Source organism: Diuraphis noxia, unplaced genomic scaffold (genome assembly GCF_037042655.1).
Source record: "Diuraphis noxia isolate RWA-SAM2 unplaced genomic scaffold, SU_Dnox_SAM2 contig0003, whole genome shotgun sequence".
Classification (NCBI taxonomy): Eukaryota; Metazoa; Arthropoda; class Insecta; order Hemiptera; family Aphididae; genus Diuraphis; species Diuraphis noxia.
Genome location: NW_028301713.1, coordinates 70,245,339 through 70,270,631, shown reverse-complemented (window position 1 = coordinate 70,270,631; position 25,293 = coordinate 70,245,339). Strand labels below are relative to the sequence as shown.

The following is a 25,293-nucleotide window of genomic DNA, read 5'->3' as shown; positions in this document are numbered from 1 at the left end:
TTTGAAACAAATCAAGTCACGATATAATTTCGATTAAGTAATAATTAATATTGTGAAATTTAAAACTGTTGATTTTATCAAATACGTGCTTTTTAAGTATAAATGTCCATCATTAAATAATTGTCATGAAACATTGCGTTAAAAAATTATTTGATGATCAGATCAGAGGTTAGTTTTTTTATATTATATTATAATAACGTATGTATTTATAGTACATTTTATATATTATATATTTTGTATATTTTTAATATTTTTAAAATTTACTTTAAAAATCAAAAATATGTAGGTGTGTAATGTATATAGTCTATATATATATATGGATTTCTGTCTATTTGTCATTCATGCATTTTTAAACGGCTGGGATATTTTTATAGAGGGTTTCCATATTCCATGTTCCAAACGAGACTCCAAAAGTTTTCTGTTTCTAGTTCAAGTTAAATTCCCATTGTTTCGAGGTTCTGTTAGAATATTTACAACAATTTGCTTTTAACAAGGATGTATTGTTAGTCCATCTCTGGACCGCCAGAGGACCAGTTTGGGTCAACTAATCTGTTGTCTATAGTCTACTTAAGACAGTCCGTAGCTCGGGGACCCGGGTCCGCAAAGCCCGTAACACTAAGTAATTATAGTGTCCCCCTGAAGGGTACTCTTATAGATATATTTTTATTTAGTTAAATACCATAATCATCGTGACAAGAATGTTTCAAAAATAAAAATCTTTTTTCAGCTAGTTCAGTTAACTTAACTTAAGTATATTTTAATAATAAAATTATGCATGCATTAAAGTTTTTAAGATTATTATTACTTATTATATAATATACATCTTAAAATACGTCTAGATAATAATATAATGTAGGTATCTATGAAAAGTGTGATTAATTTAGTTTTCCCTTTAAAATTATTAAAGTAAAGTTTTCTAAAAAACTAATTTATAATTTTTTTTTTGATACACTACAAGAGTATAAATTGTAAATTATAAAATTATAATGGACTTATAAATAATAATGAACAATTAATTAATTATTTTAATCATATATGAATAAATATCATAATTTAGTTACTACGTGACAAGTTAACATAATACTGAAGTATAATAGTTACCTACCATATCCAAATATTATAATTTAATTATAAAATTTAATTATACAGGGTGTTTCACGAAGATCTGACATATGGGATCACTTTTGTTGTACTCAATATTTAAAATTTTTTTTCTATATATATAATTATTAAACACTTGCGCTACATTTTTAATATTATTTTTTACTTTTTAATACTTAAAATAAAATAACTTGAAAATTGATAAAAAAAAATGTTTTTTGGATAAATTCAAAATAGCCCTTTTGTGAATCTGATTATATGAACAATTTTAATGGTAAAAAGATTTATCTAATTCTAGTAGTTTATTTTTTAGAATTTTTTTTTAAATTCAATATTTTTTAGGTTAAATTAATTGGGAATGTAATAACTAGGGCTAGGATTTTGTAGCATTTGTATTTTCTTTCATAGTACTCCAGGACATAGCTAATTAAATACAAAATTCGATTCATTCATCACAGAGTTCAAATATGCAATTTTGTTTTTGCTTATTTTGCTTTTTCTTGTGATATTCGTAAATAAATGCTTTATTGGTACTTTTTTGTCAGTTTATTAGCTTTTTAATATTGGTTTTTGTTAATTATACGCATATTTAACATTTACGTATATATTTATCTAAATTATTATTTTTTCATTTATTTTAATCGTATAATTATATATATTTTGTGAATTCATAGTGAAATATTATCGCCTTATCGGAAAATATTTCTGAATATAGATTCTTAGATTTTGTGATGACAGGTACCTAAAATATAATAAAACAGTTTATAATTTATTTTTTTCAATATTTATAAATTGTACTTAGTTGTTCTAAGAATTAATTGGTGAGAACATATAAAAATTATTAATTCCTTTACTGTAGGTTTTTAGTGCTTCATTTTCCTAGCCCTATAGTAATAACTTTAAAAAAAATATGATTTTTGAAAATTTGCTGACGTGTATATTTCTTGAATTATTTACTCATCATATACGTAATATTAACAGTTTTTTGTCATACGTTTAATTAGCGTAATTTTTAATTTTTTTTTTTTTGTCAGGCCTTTCAGTTACACCCTGTATATCTTAAGATAGCGGGAAGCGTTCGCGGCGATGAGCATAATATATGCTATTACCCAATACACGAGTTTATTTATACAAATAATATCTTATATAATATGTACATGTAAAGCGGTCGTTAATAATATTCGGGAACGGACTGACGAATTGAAAAATCAAAAAAATCAATATTATTGTTAGCGATAAAATGTTGTTTTCGGTACATCAACGATAGCGAAAATGTAAGATACCTACGTATAAGCGCGAGTGCACGGGGGACGGCTTTGTGGTCGTCTGGCTCCGGCACCCTTATTGCGTCACAATTCGTCGAGTCAGTGTGGCCGCGGTTCCCGAGCGATTTAACATAAAAGTATAATATTTACATACGCGCGGCCGGTGCGCAAGGCCTTGGTCTGGCCGGCTTGGCCAGCGGATCCGTGACCTGGACGACTACGCGGTGCCACACGTTGGCCGGGATACCATAATAGTACCGCGGTATAATGGTCTGGTGACGTTTTTTGGCGTGCGTTCTCAGCGTGTCGATGCGGCTGTACACGGCGTCGCAGTCCGAGCACTTGTGGTCCCGCGAGTAGTGAGTCTGGAAGTGGTGCCATTTGCTACGCACGTGCTTGGCGCACACCTTGCACACGTACAGTTTGGGGTTGGCCGGGTCCTCGTGGAATATCTGGTCGCAGTTGGGCTTCCGATGGTATTTGATATCTGTGAAACGCGATTCTAGTGTTAATAAAATGTATACATTTAGGCTATGGGTACCATAAAATATAACTACGTTATTTATTTTTTTTTTTTTGTTTTTACCGAGGACTTCGATATGCATTATATTATTATTCTTATAATAATTATGGACCTCTCTAACCGGTATAGTTTATAAATACAAGACTATTAACCAGGTAATTTGGAATCATATTTAAAGTTTAAAAGAGCGAGGCAGTGTTTTAAAATAAAAGTTTTCAAAAATGTAATGGTTGTGACTTTACAGGTTAGTGATTATGTCCAAAAATAAAAATGTTTACAAAAACATTATAGATTGACCGAATACTGCAGCAGATTACTGTTTAGTGTGATAAAGCGATCAGCTTTTACAGAAGCAGTGAATTTAGAATAATGCATAATATAATGCGAGAATATAATATATATCATATAAATATAATAGAAAAACAGACATTTATAGAAATACATAAAATAGAAAATAGGTAAACATATAGATAGTATATTTGTTACTGTTGGCCTTATCTACGTTGGATTGATGAGTTTAAAATCTACGTATAATATTGAATTAAAAAACATATAAATACCGTATACACTCTTTAGTATCATTAACGTTGCTTCGTTTATATTTGGCGGCAACGGAAATGGTAAGTCGGAGTAGCAGGGCTCCAAGTAATTGTGATGTTTAACCTGAAATATTACAAACATTCGTGATTAAACGTTTACCATATTTTTATTATGGAAATGGTCAGCAGTTAGCGATGATGTTGTTTTTTTACTTAATAATATTATAAGTTTTTCAATAACGATTTTATACGAGTGAATCAAAAAAAAAATTGTAATTGTATTACATATTATTTTCAAAAATCTGTTTGTTATGCTATCGTGCTATAATTAGAGTGATAAATATAATAAATGCATTTACGAATACTGATATTATATTATCAAATAGGTCTGTACCTCATCATAACGAGTTTTTTTTACCACGTTTGAACTCCCAACTTTCACACAAGACAAGTCCATTGGTTCAATTTGTTCTGTATCGTTATTTGTCGCTAATGAACATGGATCCTGTGGTCTTATTTGAATGTAATGTCTGCCATCGGCGATATTATCCTGTAATAAAACTAAGTCATTACCTATACCTATTAAATTATATTCAACTAATAATATCGTTGTTATTAGTCAGCTACACGCCTGACTGACTGAGGATGATACGCCCGCATGTTTTGTCTCATATCTTACGAAACTACAAAATACCTAGCAAAATTGCGTTCAGAAAAATTTAGTATGTGTACACCCAGGAAAAAAGTTTTTCTTTCCAATAAAAATGGATCATTAATTATTTAATGATTTACTAATAACTGAAAGTCAATGCTATACATATGCTTTTAAACTATTACCTATAATGTGGTGTTAGTTTAATTGTTATTATAGTGAATTGGACGGATTATCAAATTAAAAGACCAAAATAAGAACATCATCTAGGCCATATCAGGTTTTTAATGATAAATTTTAAAATGTACATAAATTAGTTCAAAATTTAAATTTCGATATAAGCATACGGCATACCTGATAATAATCTTACCTCTAAATTTGATGATATATAGCTATTCCTACTTATAGTTTTCTTTACAATATATTGACTTAGATTAATTCACACTAATACATTGCAATATTTATGATCTAAAATAGATTCTGCTGATCTGCTGACCAAAAATTTGCAATGTTGTACGTTTGTAAGATGGAGACAATTTACGCGGACATATCGTCCTCTTAAAATAAAACCGCTCATTTACTTCTAAACGGACTTTGCTGAATATGGGCATACTGCTAGATATTTATCGTTCAACGATCAAATATTTATGTACACCACAACACTTGGATCATCACAGACAGAACAGCCACAATTCGTATCAGTATTGGTGTGTTTCGTCGGACGTCTTCTACAATGGTAGGTACTTCAGTGTGTAAACCTGAGAAAAAAGCTTTAATTCTTTTTCCAAGTGGAACATTAATTAAGTTTAAAATAAGCATGACTTATTCTTAGAGATTTCTTTTGAAATTAGTTGTGTAACTATTTAAATTATTTTCAAATTTTTATATTTTTAATGTTGTTCCATTTTATTATAAAAATCAAGAACCACGAATAAACTCGCAGTGTATAATGCGATTGTTTTGTATTTTCGAATCTCGAAGGCATTTCTCACATGTATGTAGGTATCTATTTTAACATGAGTTCCGTTTTCATCGGTTAGGTGCTGAGAAAGATTTGTTGAGGTTTATAATTTTTCATTCACAGATTTTCAAAGTATGTACTATTTACCACAATAAACAATTTATGTGCTTTTATTTGACGTATTTATAAAGATTTTCGGTCCTTTAAATAAAGATGCCATTGGCAGTTAAAAAATAAAATTATATTTGACGAGTCCAGACCTGCCTAATCCACTTAAAATAAATGAGACATATTCAATTAAATGTTGAAACAATCATTATCTCAAATATAACATATTTTAGAAATTAATTTGGTTGGAAACTTATTAGGATTAATTATTCCATAGAAAATAATTTGACTATAATTATCTATTTATCCATTAAACCTATTTAAATCAAAGCACTATAATCATTTTTCTAATTAGGTACATGTCACATGTGGTTATTTTATTGTTACATTCTTAGAGAGAATACGTTTAGAGATTATAAGTAAATGTATTGAATAAATTAAAGTTGTATGTAGGTAAATTTTGTATCAAGGACTGTAGTAGGTGAAACACGGAACATCCGATACAGCTACTAATAGACAACTGATGAAAAAAAAACATTTCCAATTTGCAAATTTAGTTTTTCACATTCAAGCTATTCGTAGGTTTTTAAATTTAAAAATTAGCCACTTTAAAAATAAAAATTACATCAATTGCATTTACTGATTAATGTAAAATTAAATGATTTTATATCTACCTATATTATATAATAGGTATATAATACTATAATACTTTAATTATTATTATATATTTTATAGAGATATTAGTCTTTGAGCATTCAGATTTTATAGTTTTCCCTTATTGTTATGGTAGTATGATTTGAAATATTAAAAGTTACCGAATTACGTAGAAGTGAGGAAAAATGTATAAAAGTTATAATATTTAATACCAATCTTTTATGAGACTTTAAAATACCAGTTACCTATTTTTTCTTCGATTGTAAACAAAATACAACGTTTATTAATTATTGTATAATGGCCCATTAAGTTTACATAGATGAATCTTCTAACCCATATACCTAAATATAGAGTTAGTGTTATGGTCATTCAACAAACAGTATAACCCACAAAAATTATCTACGCTATTGAATAACGTTAATAAATTATATAATTATATAATCTATACATTTTATATTTCTAACATTATTATTAAGTATAAAGCCCAAGGTATTAGAATACAAGATGCGAATAAAAAAATAATTAAAAATAAGAATGACAACGTTTAGATGAATGTGTTTAATGTTTATTATAAATAAAAGTATTCTACATCTCTACGTACAATAATTACACACGAGTATCATTATGATAATAAGTAAGAATAATAATATAGTATAATATATGATAGCAATACGAATATAAAACAATATAATAATGTAAGTAACATAATACAATGAAATGCAAAAAATAAAATGTTCAACAATATTTCTAGCATAATGTTGAAAATTATATGAATAATATGTTAAATTAAATATTTGTTAATATTAAAATAGCAATGATAGTGATTACAACGATATTAATGAGTAATAATAATAATAATACCAACTAAAGTAGCGATAATTTTGATAGTATTGATAATAATAATAATCATAATAATAATAACTATTACGATAATAATTATAGTAACAACGATTGTAATAATAAAAAGACAAATTATAGTAATAACAACAACAATTATAGAAATAATTAGCTAAAATGTAAATACGATTAAGATTATTTCTACGAATACATTCTCGTTTAATTTCCAACAGGTTATTCAAATTAAAATTCATGTTTGTTGAACCTAAACTACTAAGTAGATAATATAATTCATTTAAATAAATAAATAAAATATAGGTTGAAGCCTAATAATATATTATATGTAAAATCGTCTTTCACGATAAAAATGTCAAAGTTGGGTTTTGTGTCATTAAGATTGGAAGCTATTTTTATAAGTAAATCAGTTGAAATAATTTTACACCGTCTCATCGGTGATATGTATTATTAGCGATTGAACATAAACCAAAGAACTCTAATAAAGATCCGTTAAACATAATATTATTTTAGCCTCGAACAGCATCCACGGCTCATATGTAGAGCAATATGTAGGTGTGTTCAAAAGTTTAATAATTATTTTCTGTTGTAATTCGCAGTGATTTCATCTTGAAAAATCGGTCTAAATCGTGTTGAGTTAATTGTGTAGATATGAAAATAAGCCCGCCGGTGAACCTGACAAAATATTGTGCATAATGCGTTATTTGTTATTCAAATAAAGTTTTAACTATTTATAAAAAATGACTGTATCTACACACGTATGTATATATTTAATCGTGTTCTATACCTACGTTATAAGTTTACTCAGAATAAATCTGTAAAATTATCTAATACTACACAACACACACAGCACGCTGTCTAGCTATATCACATTTCACACATTCATTTTTTTTTTATGTTTTATATATTTTTTTTTTGTACCTTGGCAGAATATACATTTAGATATAAATAATACAATTTTGAATCATAAGATAGTTGTATTACATGTCTTATACTGTAATTATTATTTTTGTAATTAACTTTCATACATAATATTATTATCTTTTATAACAGCTACCGGTGATTAAATTTCGGGACCTAAATATTGGCTGTAGGTATATTAGGAAATTAAATGGTCTTATATTTTAGAGAAATGCATACTATATAGGATTTCTATATAATACAACTATTCATCGTTATATATAAAAAAAAAAAAAAATGTAATAATAAGAAAAATAATAATTGACAAGTTTTTTTTGTATAATTTAATAATTGTTAGCAATATTATTATATCTAAATACATAATTTGCATTGTAATGTAGGTACACTTCATCCAGTTTTGATTGTTTGTAGATTTTATGATTTATAATAGTATCCTATTCTTGTTCTTTAATCTCCTTAAATAAAAAATCACATTTCGTTTGATCACACTATTACTTGTCATCGGCATATGAGCTTCTCTCATAGCTTCTCTTATTATGTTAACAGAGTCTTTGAATTTGAAAACTACGAATCTAACGTTTTGTAATTGTTGCATGATCGTTATTGGAATTTCCGGAGTACGTGACATTTTTTGTTATCTTCAGCGGTGTCTGTAGATTTGAAGTTTGAACCCTATCGTAATTATTTCACTTTTTTTAAATCTAATTATTTCTGTTTTTTTTTTATATATATATATAATAGATAATATATATTTCTTACTCTACTAAGATTAATTTTTGAATACCTAGTACAAAAGTGATTAAAGTTAATTTATTTTATTTGTTGACGAATATCTTAGTTATATAAATTTATAATATATTATTGATTAGGTAAAAAATGTACCTCTATTGATTCTGTACACAAAATATCAAATCTTTACTGTATAATATTATTAACTTATAAAATACATAAAATATAGCAATTTAACATTTAAACAGTTAAGTAAGCTCATAATTGTCAAGCAGGTTTTTTGTGTGTTTGTTTTCAGTGAATATGACAACCAAGTTAAGTCAAATTATTTTTTTGAATAAGCAAGTATAATCAATATCACATTAATAATGTGTAATGTTTCAAGAAAATACTTTAAAACATCGTATAAATGCCTAGCAACTTCACAGTGTAGGTACATATTTTATTTGCATTTATAATACACACAACATTTTTGCTTACATGGACAATACGAGTTTGAGTGAAATATATTAATAATTATAAAAGAGATTATTATTTATGACGTTTAAGTTGAAAAAGTTTGTGAATATTTTTGAAATATAAAATATTATTTGCTATGTTTAATTTAATAAATTAACAAGTAGGTACCTAGGTAAATAGTTTTTAGTTTTTGTAAAATTGAATCTACTATTATAGATTTATCTAATTTATTATTGATTTGGAATTAAATAGGTGGATTGATATCAATCCACCTTGGTTTTATTTATTTTCATATAATAATGCAAATGTATAAAATGATTTTTAAAAACTTATTAAAACCAAGATATTAGTCAACAGCTGCAAAACTATGCAATTTTATGTTATAATATTGCCAATTATAATATAATAAACAGTTTTCCTCACTTATAGGTAATTAATTAAACTCATGTATTAGGTATATAACTTATCAACCAATATTTTTAAACTTTAATTTTTAATTTTAACTAAGATAATTATTTTGAGTGTAGTTTTAATCGTGATTTTTTTATTAAAAGGATAGGAAAACTTACAAATGTCTCATATAACATGACGAATACTGCCTTCAATAAAAAAAAAAGTGGCAACAAGTTGTCTTCGTTTATAGTTTATTTATCTTATTATTGTGTTGCTATACCTAAGTGCCTATATATATGTTAAGCATTACCTATTCGTAGATTTGACTTTTATATACAATTAATATAACTGAACAACAGACGCCAATCATTACCTGTAGTTAGTCAGACATTATACCCTTGATGTGTTTAAAACTTTAAAATCAAATGTAAAATTGATAATATCAATTACAACACTGTAGAGTAATAATTTATTAACTGAAAAATAGGTAATAACTTATTACCTATTTTTCAGTTGACATTGTCCATCATAAATGTGGTATGCAGTCTGCGGCAACTATTAGTACAATACAAATATCGCTTCTTTTTTTTCAAGATAAATTTAGTGATTTAAAGTGAAGCGATGCTTAAAGCATTCGCAAAAAACGGTAAATTTAATTTTTCTTTGGCTAATCAAATATTGATTGATTTGGCCATACCAAAATAATAATAAGTTTACTAAGATAAAAACAAAATGGCTTAATTTTACTTCAAAATACCTAACCATGACACAAAAAAAAAAAAAAAAAAAATATTAATAATTATAATATATCAATGTCTCTAAATATTGGTAAACCTATTATAATATATTATAATGAATGTGTAAATAATTTGATATGGTACAAACCAAACGCGGTAATCTAAAATGGTCGTTCTCATGGACAACAAATAGTAATGATCTGGCAAGAATAATTAACATGGTTGATAACATAAAGTCATACAAAGAAAGCAATTTTACACTACATTTTTCACAAATAAGTCAAGTGAAAACAACACGCTTAACACTAATCAATCTGTTGGTCGAAAACATGTTCACTCGACGAACGTACAAACAAACCACCAATCAAAAGAACGCAAAGGCCGGTTGATGCGTATAAATAGAGGTGCATTTTACCGACCAAAAATCACACTCGACGTTCAACTGTCCTTACGACCACACGTCTGTCGTCCAACTGGTCCGTCTATTATAGTGACTGTCCGCTTTTTCCCGTCGTCGTCGGGCCACGGCCTGACATCGCCGCGACACGTATTCTCTACGTCTGCCGCGCATCACTGTGGCGTGCAGTCACGTGACAAACTGTTTACTAGTCGGTACGGTGTACCGACCTACCTCTAATTTCAAACACATATAAGCATGGTTGGCCGATGCCGCAACTCCGGCAAAAAACCGAAACGGTCACACACTCCACCATCCATCTCATCGGATAAAACACCGAAAAAGGTGTGCTTGTCCTCTCCCCCACTAGTACCTACTATGGGGAAACAGAGATCGACACCAACCTCCCCCGAGTACGAAGACAGCTAGTCCCTTTCCGGAGAGTCTTACGACTCTTACATTACAACTCCATGTTCCTCATTGCACTCGCGTTCACAAACTCCAATTGCCAATCAACAAACAAACCCTGCCGACCAAAACTCCCAGGATGACAATAATGCGTCCGTAGCACCAAAAAATATAGTACCTCCGCCTTTCTTTCTAACTATTAAACCCGATCATCCTTGGAAAACAATAGCAAAAGAATTATACGGCATTAAAGGCCACGAAGACGTCACCGCAAAAACCACCACTAAGCCTCACGAAATAAAACTTGACTGCCATGACGAGAAAACTTTCAGATCCGTACAATCCTTCCTTTATATCAATCCAAGAAAAAGTTGACTACCACATCCACGCACTACCCGTACAGAGAAACCTGAAAATAGTCATCAAAGGCCTACCCTTAGACTTAACAAATGAGGAAATAACTGAAGAACTAACTAGTCTGTGCTACATACCGATCTTTATTCGCGCTTTCATTAAAAACGAAAAAAGACTTCCTATCCATCAAGTAACCCTTACTGATATAGAATCAGCCAAAGCTATTTATCAAGAACGTCTACTCTTCTATGTCAATGTAAAAATCGAATCGTACAAATCCACAGTTCCTACTCAATGTTTTACTTGCCAGGAATACGGTCACTCGTCTGCCAGATGTGGTCACCCACCGAGATGTGTAAAATGCGGAAGCGACCACGCATCCAACACTTGCATAAAGCCTAAAGAAGTAGCACCAACGTGCTGTAATTGTGGAGAAGAGCATACCGCCAATTACAGAGGATGCCCATACCTGATCAAACTTCAAATGGAAAAGACAAATTCCAAAACTCTTACCAACCATCAAAACCACAAAAACACAAATTTCCCTCCATTACCAACAACTCAAGAAAAACCACAACCTCAAACAGAACCAAACAAGAACATCTCATATGCCAAAGCAACCATCAACACTCAACCAATCATCTCAATTTACAAAACTATGCAAATCATACAAAAACTCCTAGAATCGGCACAAAAATGCACAGACTCCAACACAAAAGACGATATTATCAACACAATACTATCAATCATCACAGAACTCTCCGACATCCAAAATGAATGACCTAAATATTGTATTCTAGAACTGCGATGGAATCCAACACAAACTAAATTAATTAAATACTTTCGTAAAACAAAACAACATTCACATTATCCTTCTTCAAGAAACTCGAATAAACCACAACACTCCCCTTAAACTGCCGAATTACTTCACTTACAGACAAGACAGACCTCCAAAATCAAGGTCACCTCCATCAGGGGGTACTGCAATTCTAGTCAGGAAGAACATTGTTCACAGCCAAGACCCCTTACAAACAGCCATGGACTCAACTTCAATTATCATTCAACTTGGAAACGATAACGTTCGTATTTCATCCTTATACAAAAACCCGAATACGCCACTACAATTAACCGACCTGGAAGCTCTAACTAATCAGAAGCTCAAATTCATTGCAGCTGGAGACCTTAACGCAAAACATCCCTCATGGAACAGCCAAACAACAAACACCTCAGGCAATCTACTTCACAACCACATGGAATCCTCCAACTCATACACCATTTGTGCACCTGACTCGCCAACACATCACTCATATAACCCGAAACACTCACCAGAGGTCCTCGACATAGTCATATCAAATCTCAATGGCCGTGTCTTTTCCTTAACCAACCATAATGACCTTTCTTCAGACCACAATCCAATAATTCTATCAATTATTGACTCCATCACATCACTAAACCCACCCAAAGCCAGAAAAAGAATTAATTGGAAAAAGTACGAAAAGTACCTCAGCGAAAACCTTTCAAAAATCAAAAACATCAAAAGCACCGAAGACATTGACAAGGAAATCTCTATACTTAAAAAGACCATCCAATCAGCTTTAGAAATTAACTCCTACACTGTTAAGCATTCGCCAAGAAAAGAGCAACTAACACCGGACATTCATCTCGAGATCTACACCAAACGATTGCTAAGAAAAGAATGGCAACGTACCAGAGACCCAGCAGTCAAAACCTTAATTAATGCACAAATAGCTTATGTCAAACAAATCCTTAAAGATCATCGTCAATCCGAATTGGACGAGTTCACGAAGACCCTAAATTTTAACGACCGTTAATTATACAAGCTCAATCGGAGACTTCTGAGGAAAACACCACCAAACACTCCACTTGTCGACCACAACGGAGGAAAAATCTACGATTCCTCTTCAAAAAGTGAATTATTTGCAAAATCAATGGAAGCGCAATTCACCCAAAATCCAAGACCAGAAATACAAGACGTCACTCACTCAATCACCCAACTAGAGGCAATAACCATCAACGTGATAAATTTACTCACTTCATCACTTCTTTCGCGACTTCGGCCTTCAAGATATTTCATTCGAAAATTTTGCCTCCACATTTCCCTATTCATTACTAAATCCTTCCAATCCACCTCTGGCTTCATTTTCTTTATGTCTTCTTTGACCCTATTTTCCCAGCATAATCTCGGCCTTCCAGTGATCATTTCCCTTATGGTGCATTTTTCTGTACTATTTTTAGCAATCAACCTGATTTTCACCAAGAATGACTGGCCCACTTCAGTCTTCTTTTGGTAATATCTTCATTAATTCTTGGCCTTTGATATTAATCCTATAATTCCTGAAATTCGTTGTTTTTGCATATTCCTCATGCGCCCGTAGATCCGTTTTTATATGGCTTATACATTTTCCTCAGTACCTTTCTTTCAAACACTAATAGAGCATTTTTATCAATTTTCCTTAAGATCCAAGTTTCTGAACCATATGTCACAACTGGCTACATAAGTGTCTGATATATTTGGGATTTCAGGTTTTTTGAGATTAATTTAAATCTTAATTACCTTGTCAGACTAAAATAATATTTATCGGCAGCCTGTTTTATCGATTTTATTTCCATAACTATTGAATCTGCTGTGTTATTATTGTGCTGAGATATTTGAGCTGATATATTCTTTTGAACTTGTAGTTATCGACTTGAAGGCATTCGTTGGGGGGATCTACTTGCTCGTGTCTTTGAACTACCATATATTCAGTTTTCTCCATGTTAGTCTTAAGTCAATACGTCTTGCAGAATTTATGAGTTTTTCTGATTATATTTGAGTTTATCTTATTTTCTGCCATCAAGAATGTATCATCCGGATATGCTAAAAATAAAATGTTATTTTCTCCTAGTTTTACACCTTCCTTATCTAGAGTTGCTTCTCTTACTACTTTTTCTAAAGCTATATTGAATAGAACCGGTAATATAGCATCACTCTGTCTTAGTCAAGTTGTCACTTGTAACTTCTTCGATGACGTGTGTCCTACTTTTTCTGTGACTTCAGTGTGACCAATGATGCATTCTATGAGGTTTATTCACTTACATGGCATTCTGAACTCTTCTAAAGTCTTAATTAGGGACGCTCTATGTATTGACCCATAAGCTTTTTTGTAATCGATGAATAACATATTTACGCTTTTATTATATTCCCAGGTTTTTTGTAATAACTGGCGTAGAACGAAAATTTGATCTATCGTAGAATGGTTTTTCCTGAATCCAGCCTGGTAGTCTCCACTCTCTACTCTTTTGCCCAATGTTTGATTCTATCTAGTATACAATAAGATAAAATCTCAGATGTTAAATTAAGCAGAGGAATCCCTCTGTAATTTTTGGATATTTATTTGTCCTCTTTTTTGTGGATGGGATAAACTAAGGCTGTTTTTTTGATATTTCCTCTTTTTGCCATATTAAACTTAATAGTCGATGGGTGTATTTAGATAAATTAGCCGCTCCTATTTTGAATAGCTCTCCTATAATCCCATCTTCACTGGATACCTTGTGGTTTTTTAGGGCTTTTATGTGATTCAAAATTTCCTCTATCTTTGGTGAGGTATATTCTTCTCTATTTAGTTCTTTAGTCTCAAAAAAAATGGATTAACGAGTTCCTTACAGTGCAGTTCAATAACTGGTCAAAGTATTGTAACCATTCCTCGAATATATTATATTTATTCGTTAGTTAAGTATCTTTTTCGTACTTAAAGAAATGTTCTTTTGACTTAAAATCCTTGCTTAGAGAGTTAATCTCCTTATATAGATCTCTTGTCCTGGGATTTTTATAGTCTTGATCCGCATTCCTTACTATGTCTTTATAAAAAATTTCTTTTATCACATCTCATAATTTTACTTGCTTTTTTTTAGTCTTGTTTTATATCTAGTGAATTTTTTTTCGTTTTGAATATTTGAACAGATTATAGATCAGCATAGAAAATAATATAAAAATGGATAGCATAGGTCATAGATAATAAAGAATAGATAGGTTACGCCTATGCTTATAACATTAGGTGCCTCGTTCTCAGGGAGCTGCAGATATATTTTGACTCATAAAAGTGCCTTTTTTCACAGAACATTATAGAATAAACACTCGAACAGCTGATCGGATTGCTGTATCTCTACGGTATGAAGTATTGGAAATTATACTGTGTCCTTAATTTGATAGAATTTTGGAAACGTAAATCCCTCATAATTACAAAATTATAAAAACGGAAACAATGCAATAGCTAATGCCCAATAGGTCTTTTGCTAGACTATTTCCTCAGGTTGCATTAAATGGTCCTTTTCAAGGCTACAAAATATATATTTTATAACTACCTTTATTATTAAGCTTCAATACTACTTATGTACATACCCTAATTATATACATTTTTATTCTGTATAATGCATTATTTTGTATTTTTCTAAAGCGATTTTGATTGTATGTTGAATAAAGAAAATATATTGTTACTATATTTTTAAAGTGTTTGTTCTTTAATACAAGTATTTTATTCTAAGTCTAATATAACCTATTAAAATATTGTTACATTTTGGCAAATAACAATAAAAGTTTTTATTTATTTATAATTTATTTTTTATATTTTAAATACATTAATATTAAATCTTGATAAAATGAATAAGTATTAATTTTAATATGAATTAAAAACTTATTAATTATAATATTGTTATTTTATATTAGTTTATTGTTCAATGTTCTGTGTGATGATAATGATATGATTAAATCATAATAATTTATTTAAGTGATAACGTATGCCACACTTTCCTAGAGACCGTGTTCAAGGCCACAGTCACCCCGATTTTGCCAATACACGCAGTTTCTCTGCTATTATGTTTTAGATACCATACCCACCCATAGATAACAGAACAACAAAAAACACATACATTAGTTTATTTCAGAACGTATGATTAGGGTGAATGGCTTATCCATCCTTTATTATCATGATGGAAACATCATCTTTATCACACGGAAATTAATTGAATTGTTATTTGAGATTACAATACACATATAAAACACAACATAACAGACGACCCCTTGTGGAAGTGAGAGACAGTCTTTCTCTCTTATATGTAAAAGATCACTACCCACTGCGTTGCATTATGCATTATCATGGCCTTTTTTTATCAGAAAAAAACTAGGACGTTGTGGGAACCGTTTAATATTGTATTGCCACTGCCTCCCGGACCCCTAAAGCTTATTCACCAACTAACTTCAAAGTCATACATACGCGGGATCCTTTGACCAACCTGAAAAGTTGGCCTTCGTCCCACAGAATTCCTACGCATCTACCCTACCTATACACTTCTTTCCTGTTTCGCTCAACAACCTCATTCTGTGTATTTACATGGTCTATCTATTCTTATATTAGTATCTATATAACTTAGATAATGATGATAATAAAGACAATAAAGTTTAAGGAACAAAGCAGAATTCGGAAATCACTCGAGTTTCGTTATAGACGTTCTTGTGCCCTTGCGTATACGTATTAAATTGGCAGTTTGATTTAAACCATGGCTAAATAATCGGCCGTAATTAAAACGTGATTTTTTTAATTTGATAAATTTATTATTATTAAATGTTATTTATTTAATCGATTTGTCTGTTTAGTGCACAGATATATAAAACACACCTAATAGCGAACTTGCCAAGCTGTCCCGTATACACTATTTCAACAACATTTCACATGGTGATCAATTTTAATGTTTGTTACAATATACAATTTGTTTTATATTATCATAGACGATAGACCTTTTACTAATGGACTGGCCCTCTTTACGTTTCAACCATGTCCATGTGATATAGGTGGCGCTTTTCGGTTACGAAATTTCTCTAATACTGTATAAAATGAAAATATTTTTAAAAGTACCTATACTAAACGGGCTGCATTACTTCGCCATGTCACCACGTGATTATCAATATATGTGCAGATATTGGATGGTCCTGTCTATGAATATAAGGTCTATGGGAACCTATTATTTTGGATATTAAAAATATGGATGGACCATCCTATTGTGTTCACGACTGATAGAAGAAAAAGTTATAGTTACCAATATTTGTATATAGTATTGTGTTCTAACGTATATACCTACATTGTATATTGTTATTGTATGTATAATCGTATATAGGCGGGTTTCCACTGTTTCCGTGTGCCGTTTACACGTAATATGTTCAGATATATCCAACAACACGGTAATGAGATTGATCGTGTGGTAACCTTACCTAACTAACCGATCACAGTAAAAGATTTATGTGGTCGTGTATAATGAAAATCAAACTTCACGGTTTTATCACGGAGTACCAATGGTAGAGAAAATTCTTTATGATAAATACCATGATGCATTTACATATCGCACCAAGTGCTCGCGAATTTGAACTTGACAAACGCTGGCGTTTGTATTGAAAAACGTTTTCTGTTATAGAGTTTGCTCATTGTAAAATTTTGGTATACCTACTCGATTGCAACTTAGTTAATACATGATGATACCAACCAAATACCTAACGTCCAATAAAATCACAATCACAATGCGAATTGTTCGACACGACACAATAATGAAGCTGTGAATACGCCTTAACAACTAACAGTCAATCACATTCGAACCACAGCTAACTAATTTGGTAAGGACCGTTCTATTTTGTCGTACGGTGTTTCGTGTATAAACTATAGGCTTATGGTCCATCCACGATTTAAAATATACAGGTTGAAAATCGGACTATGATATTATGCATTTTTCAAGACCGTCAAACTTGGTCTCCAAATCAGTTGTGGGACTACTAACTGACTGGCGGAATTTAGGATGAAACTCAACAAGCCAAAACGTACTATAACAACGGACGTATACTCGTATATTATGTGTATTATGTACCACCATAATATACAGATATACTTATCTATATATCGGTTTATTGTATTTATCACTAGATGGCGCCAATCAAAAGTTCCACGGCTGATTGGAAAACTGACACAGATTAACCAGAAGAGACACTTTTTGAGTTTAACATTGGTTTTGTAATAATTGCAAACATTGAAGGCCAAATCTTCTGAACAAAATATCAGCTATCCCAACTAATCACTAGCAACACTAACAGAATTATTTTGTACAATATCATGATTAATCGTGGATGTTCCCGCACTATTCATGACGAATTATGAATAATTTATGTAATTTAAAGTTTGTAAATGAAATATAATATACCTAATATATATTAAATTGTAACTATACATTTTATTTATTTGTAATTAATTAGTATTGATTTTTGACACTGGATGTGACCGAGTGCTAGTGATTAGTTGGAACAGCTGGTTTTTTCAGAAGGTTTGTACTTCACTTTATTTTAGCTCGATTCCTAACCTGTATATCTTCAATCGTGATACTAATTTAGTGTAGAAATCTGTGATCTTAACAAACTTGTAATGATAGTACTATCTTAAATTTTGTTTGTGTGTACATGTAAACATTAGCAATATCAGTGTGACAAGAAAAAATTATACATTTTTGTTATATGTATGAGTACACGTCCGGCTTTCAAACAAATTGAACAAATTTTTGAATTTGAGTTCTCTATGGGTATGGCTTCTGGTTATTCTGTGCCTTTATCACTGACTGACCAGAAAAGACATCATTAGAGCTTATTAACACGGGTTCTTATGGGGACAAATTTGTAACAACTGTTGGTTGAAAGATAATTCACATTATTCTATTTTTATAGCGAGACTGTATCTCCGAACAGAGGCAATTATCTATAATTATCTATTTTTTTTTTTATAATATCTTAACTCACTTGTAAAGTTGTAATGATAATATTATCTTAAATTTTGTGTATGAGTAAATATTAGCAATATCAGTGTGACCATAAAAAAAGAATTGTATATTTTTGTTATGAACACGAATACACCGTTTTAGAACAGATTTTTGAGTTCTCAGTGAGTGTCTTTTCTGGTTATTCTGTGATTAGGTATGATATCAAGTGATAACGTGAATTGATAAGGTTAGTATAATATAAACATTGATGAATGTCGTGTAAATGGCTGTTGACATCAAAAAATATACCGTCAGTTAAGCCGGATTCACAGATTTCATTTTTATATCATGTCGTGCGAGTTCCTGATAACTACGGTCACAACTTACTGGCACCTCATTGATTTAAGAGTTGACCCGTAGTAAATATTGCTGATATGCTAGGTTACAACTTGGTTATTACCTAAAAAGTAAAGTCCAATCACAGTGCGATTTGATCGAAATGACACGACACACGACGTAGCTGCTGTGAATGCGCTTTCAGCCATTTAGTGTTTTATATATCTGTGATTTGGCCGTGGCAGCCGTTTTACATTAGATTATTCTATACTCTCCTAAAAACTCAATCAAATGTCCGCCTGTGATACCTACGTATCAATAATGAATATGATAAAATATCTATACCTATTGATTATGGATTTATAAAATGATTATATAATATATTTTATTAATAAACGGAATTTATTTTTCACTAGAAGTAGAGTAACCCGTGGTATAATGTCACATGGTGAAAAAAGAACTATTGTGTATATAATTATTTAATGCGATATTGTTCATTCGGAAAATCATGTTGGGGTAAAATGGCGCGGTAATAAATTTCTAACCACTAGCTATATAAAATATATAGAGATAAAATTACTATACTCCGTCCCACGAGATAATATTATGTTGCGGGAAAACGAAAACTAGATGGCTCTGCCCTTTGCACATTATCCACCAAATCCTTAACTAAAGGCTCGCGTTCATAGCGGTGTTGCTCAACGCCGATGACAGCCGATTTACATTTGTCTTACATAATAATAAATTGTTAATTAATTTGTCTGTGTTACATTGTATGCTTGTTGTCATCGGCGTAAATCGAACGCTTGTGGTCATACGACGGCTGACAGACGTCATTCGTCGTGTGCAGACCAGTTAATTTTTAAGTTGATATTTTTCTGTTTATTATATTAAAATATTATTATTGATTTAATTTTATTTGTTTTACAATTTTTTTAAGGGGATTTGATCCCATGATTTTCTATCTTTGTCCAATATGTACATATACGCTTCATAGGATTTTGCCGTGTTCTCTGTGAAACGTACCGACGGATATAATAGTGAAACGACAATAATTCTAAAAACAGTTTTGAATTTTTGTCGTCAAGCCTATTTGAAATTGACTTTTCATATTTTTGATTTTAGTTTCTGAGCGGAGCGATGAATACCTATAGATTTTACAATGATGTGTGTTTTTGATTTTATTTTTTTTTTGTTTGTGTACCTACACAATAAGTTGTCGAAATAATATTTTGATTTTAAATTTCAGTAACTTTTTCGGTTGGAAAGTGAATCAAGTTGGTGTGTTGAGAAGGACAAAATTTAAATTTCTCAGTAGTTTTAAAAAGCTAAGGGAAAAACAAAATAAAAAAATTAAGGAAAATGGGAATTTTTTACTCGAAATTGGTTTTTAAGAAAATCGATTTTAGATATTGGTGTAACTAAAACAAATTACCATAGATTCATGAAATTTTCACTGAATGTTTGTATAAGAATTTTCTATACTTGATACAATTTTCAAAATATTTCAACAGCTTTTAAATGATTTATAGACATTTGAAATTTTCCGTTTTTTATTCTATTAATGCCAATAAAATTTTATTCGTTGGGTCAAAAATCATGAAAATTTAATGCAAGGTTCTCCATACGTTGATATGCTGTTATAAATTTTAAAAATAAATGGGCACGGTTTTTTTGTATAACCGTTGAAAGTTCGAATTTTGACATATTTATTTTTAATTACTATTTTTTTAACATAACGTTTTTATAGGGATTTGGGAGGCAATATCGAAAATGTGAAAAAGTCAATCTCAATTATTAGTCTTGACAAAAAATTCAAATCTGTTTTTAACATTTTTATCGCTACATTAGGTCAATTAATACGTTTGGCAAAGAACAAATCTAAAATCCAACGTCACGCATGCATTGAACAAAGACAGACAATAACGGTACCTATTGAATCCTCTTGACCTAAAAATGTATATTTTTTTATTAGGGATACCTTTTTTAAAAAGTAAATATTATTTTAATTTTATTTATTTTACAATTATTTTATTTAAAATTATAGAATTAAATCATAACTGATTTTTAAGTTATATTGTACAATTTTCTTTAAATAAAATATATGTTTATGAATAATTATTAATTTAGCATGCGCTATTATACCCAAATTATTAAATAAAATGTATAATTATTTATAATTTTTGATATTTGATTTGGTTAAACAACTTTTTACTGGAAAGCTTAAATCTAATTGTATAATAGGAAAACAACAACATTATTTCTAAAACGCCTATGCTATTACATAATGGATGTCAAATTTTAAATGTGCCATTATAACCCAGGTTACTCAAATTCACTAATTTTACTAACTATTATAACATTAACTATCATGGTTTTATTTAAAAGAAAATGTTAAAAACCCACAAAGAAGTATGTTTTGTACATTTTCAAATTAACACGTAAGTATATACATTATACTTACCTATGAAACTAAATTCCATCATACATATGTAATTTAAGGTTGTACATAAATTACATAGTATGTATAGGTAACAACAAATCTAATTAATTGGAAATATGGTTTTAATGTGGATACCTATATTTAAAATTTCTAATAATTAGAATTTGAAAAATAGTTTATTTTATTTTATTTGATCAATGAATAGTCAATTATGGTTTAAGGATCATATTGTGTAATTTATAGAATAGAAATACAATAAGTATAGGTAAGAATTAGTTTTTATGTATACAGAGTATTACAGAAAAACTAACTCATACAATAACTTTTGTTATAGTCAATATTTTAATAATTTAACAACGGTAAAAACATTTTAAAGTCAAAAAGGTTATACTTTAGAGTTTTTAAAATATAATTTTTGAGAATTTCCTGATATGAGTACATTTTATTTTCTATCCATATACCTAGTTAACACAATTTTTATCATAGTTTTAACTTCTCAATTTTTTTCCAACCTTTCTCTTACATCCTAAATGTACGGTTTTTTTTTATAGGAAATGGAACAATTTTAAAGTTGTATTGGCGGCGCCACTAGCGAATAAAACGGTGGGATGGAATAAACTTTGCACATTGCAAAAATAACTGCCATACGCGAGTTAGTAATCAGAAACTAGTGAATCAGTTCACACGCGCATTCTTTGTGAAGTTGTTTATTTTTTAAAATTTCGACGCCAATACAATTTAGAACGATATGATTGATTCTAGGAATGCATAAATATTATATACGAATGGATACCTAATACAATAGAGGAATAGGTACATATTAAATAAAAACAACGAAGTCAGTTAATATAAACAGCACATAATACAGTATATATATATATATATATAGCCCCCTAATGTTGATGCGTTCTGACATATCAACAGGATCACTAGCGTAGTAACTCTCTGCACTTCACAATACAATTTAACACACAAGGTAAATGTTTGAAATGTATACCTATATATTTAAATATAACCTAGCTTTCATCATACTATGATCGCGTTTTACGATCATCATATAATCTCAAAATTCAATAAAAATAAATAAAAATAGATTTTTACAAGTTTGTAAAAAAATTTAAGTTAAATTTATCATTTTGAGAACACGTTAGGTTATATTATATATAGGGTAGGTTTTTGATTGTGCTTAAAATTATTTTACTTTAGTTGATTCTTCGTTTTCACATTCACTAATCATGAATATATTGATTAAATAAAGTTAATTTAAACTTTGTATAGTAATATGTAAGTTAAATATATTAAGTTGAGAACATTTAAAATTAAATATCTATGGTTCGTTTTCACGTTCACCAATATTTGATTAGTTTTATTTAAAATTATATTACGTTAAATGATTTTTTGTTTTTACATTCACTAATCATTAATAAATTGATAAAATAAAGTTAATTAAAAATATGTATAGTAATTTAAGTTAAATATATTAAGTTGAGAACATTTAAAATTAAATATCTTTGGTTCGTTTTCACGTTCGCCAATACTTGAATTTTGGACTAAAAAAAAATTTTAGATTAGATGGAAGGTTTGTTTTTCTACATTTACCAACATTTTATTTATCAGATTAAATTTACTTTAATATTACCATTGGGCAATACCCTCCCTAATTACATGCATACATGTTATCTAATGGATAACAATACATCTTAAACTAATTATCATTAAACTTAATTTACACTAATTTTAAAGTGTTCTACAGTTATATAATATTATGTTGACAAATATTCGTCATGTTATGAGTTTGATAGGAATTTGGAGGTTACAGAATTATTATGTAAACCTTTAAATTAAATTAATTATAACTATTTAATTTAATTTAATTATACAGTTATGAATTTGTTTTTTAATATTTTTTTTATAAAAATAATTAAGGTTTTTTCTTTATTTTTTTATTTTTTTGAATTAAATAAAATGTTTTAATAACTACTTAATAATTATGTACAAGATATTTCGTCCAATTCATCATCTTAATAATATGATTGAGATATATATGAAATATAAAAGCAAAGACATTTAAATATATATTTATATATATATGTGTAATTAAAATGACCAAAATATGTAATAAGAGATGAAATCATTAATTACTAGTAAGCTTAATAGTTGTAAACCAAATAATAGTGTTTTAAATTTTTTTAATTAAAGCTACAACAATTTGGTCTTAACACTGATTTACACCCAGGGTTTTAAAATTCCATGAAATTTATTATATTATGTACTGCACACTCACAATATTTTTACGAGTAATAGTATTTAAGTATAAAAATTAATTACTACTAAATTACTATTTTTTATGATGTAAATTGACTAATTATTCTACTTTTAAGTATTAGGGAATTCGATATTTAATAAGTTTGTAAAGCCAGATCGTACATTTAACTTATTTTAAAAATATGTGTTTATGAAGAAATATGTAAAAATGTGATGTAAAATAAAGTATTTCTTATTTTATTTTATTACAAATTCCTAAAACAACTTTAGATCTAAATTAAACAATACAAATTACTTAATAAAATATCATGGAAATTAGCTTGAAATACACGTAATTATTGTCTAGAAAATGGAGTTATTTGTAAAAAACAGTTGAGATAATAGTCTTAGAATTTGAAAATATATTTTTTTTATTAGGGGAACCCGCAGCACATAGGCTATTGTGTGTGGGGTGGTACGGTGGGGATTATTTTTGAGTAGAATATTTTTGTCATTTCACATATACATATAAATATATTTACATTCAATAGTATTAGATTATTAGCAGAAATATATATTAATACAAAATTATACAAAATTCTTTTAAAAGTAGTCTTCACAAAATGTCAGTAGATGTACTTTAATCTTTTTGAAATATGAAGACAATCTTTGTAAGAATTTTACACAATTTTAAAAGTAATTGCATAAATTATTAATATATTTTTCTAGTGCAAATTTGTATTTTTTGAGTTCATATATTATTATTTACAAGGAAAAGATATAATAAATTCCATGTTTTTTTGGATAAAATTATTAAATATAAATATAGAAAATTAAAAAACCCAAACGAATAGTTAAACCAAATGAAGAAAAGAAATAACTGTAATTTATTGTTGTCTTGTTATTTTTAAAAAGTGTAGGTGGATGAATTGAACGAAATTTCTTGAAATAATATTTTCATTAATTACATGCTTTAACTACTCGAAAAAATGTATACAATTTGCGAATTTTACAAACCTTCCAAAATGGCGACAGTCACTGGGCTGGGTAGTCTTGAGTGGACCTGGACACGTTGTGAGTTTAATTCAATAAATCGAAATAAAATTATTAAAAAGAATTTCTAGATGATGAAGAAATCACTGGGCTTAATTTTCAAGATCTTCGTAGCTTCCGTCCAAATGAGTGGATCTGGGCCCGTTGTGAGTTTTGGAAATTAAGAAATTGAAGTGAAATTGCTTTTATGCCGATAAATTTAAAGTCGGAGTGTTTAGAGGAAGTGTTTAGTCGAATCGGGGTTGTAATTGGGAAATTAGCGAGAGCACTTGTATCACTTTTGACGGGTGAATTTGTATTGAAAGTTCAGTCGAGATATCTCGATGCCCTAGCAGATGAATCTGGGGATTCCACTTGCCGCCAGCGCTATGGCCAATGAAAA

General features: G+C 29.4%; 1 protein-coding gene across 1 annotated transcript; it reads right to left on the bottom strand.

Moving 5' to 3' along the window:
• Positions 1-2,036: 2,036 nt before the first annotated feature.
• On the bottom strand, positions 2,037-8,204 carry LOC149057717 (uncharacterized). The gene is made up of 4 exons (XM_089223479.1): positions 8,072-8,204; positions 3,823-4,007; positions 3,450-3,552; positions 2,037-2,853 (listed from the first exon to the last, which is right to left on the bottom strand). The coding sequence occupies exons 1-4, from the start codon at positions 8,202-8,204 to the stop codon at positions 2,513-2,515; spliced, it is 762 nt and encodes a 253-aa protein (XP_089079605.1). The 3' UTR covers positions 2,037-2,512.
• Positions 8,205-25,293: the final 17,089 nt, after the last annotated feature.

Coding starts and splice junctions, on each gene's coding strand:
- LOC149057717 (XM_089223479.1), bottom strand. CDS start 8,204: ATGTCACGTACTCCGGAAATTCCAATAACGATCATGCAACAATTACAA. Junction 4,008..8,071: donor AGCTCATATGCCGATGACAA/GTAATAGTGTGA, acceptor ATAATTTAATAG/GTATAGGTAATGACTTAGTT. Junction 2,854..3,449: donor GATACTAAAGAGTGTATACG/GTATTTATATGT, acceptor CGCGTTTCACAG/ATATCAAATACCATCGGAAG.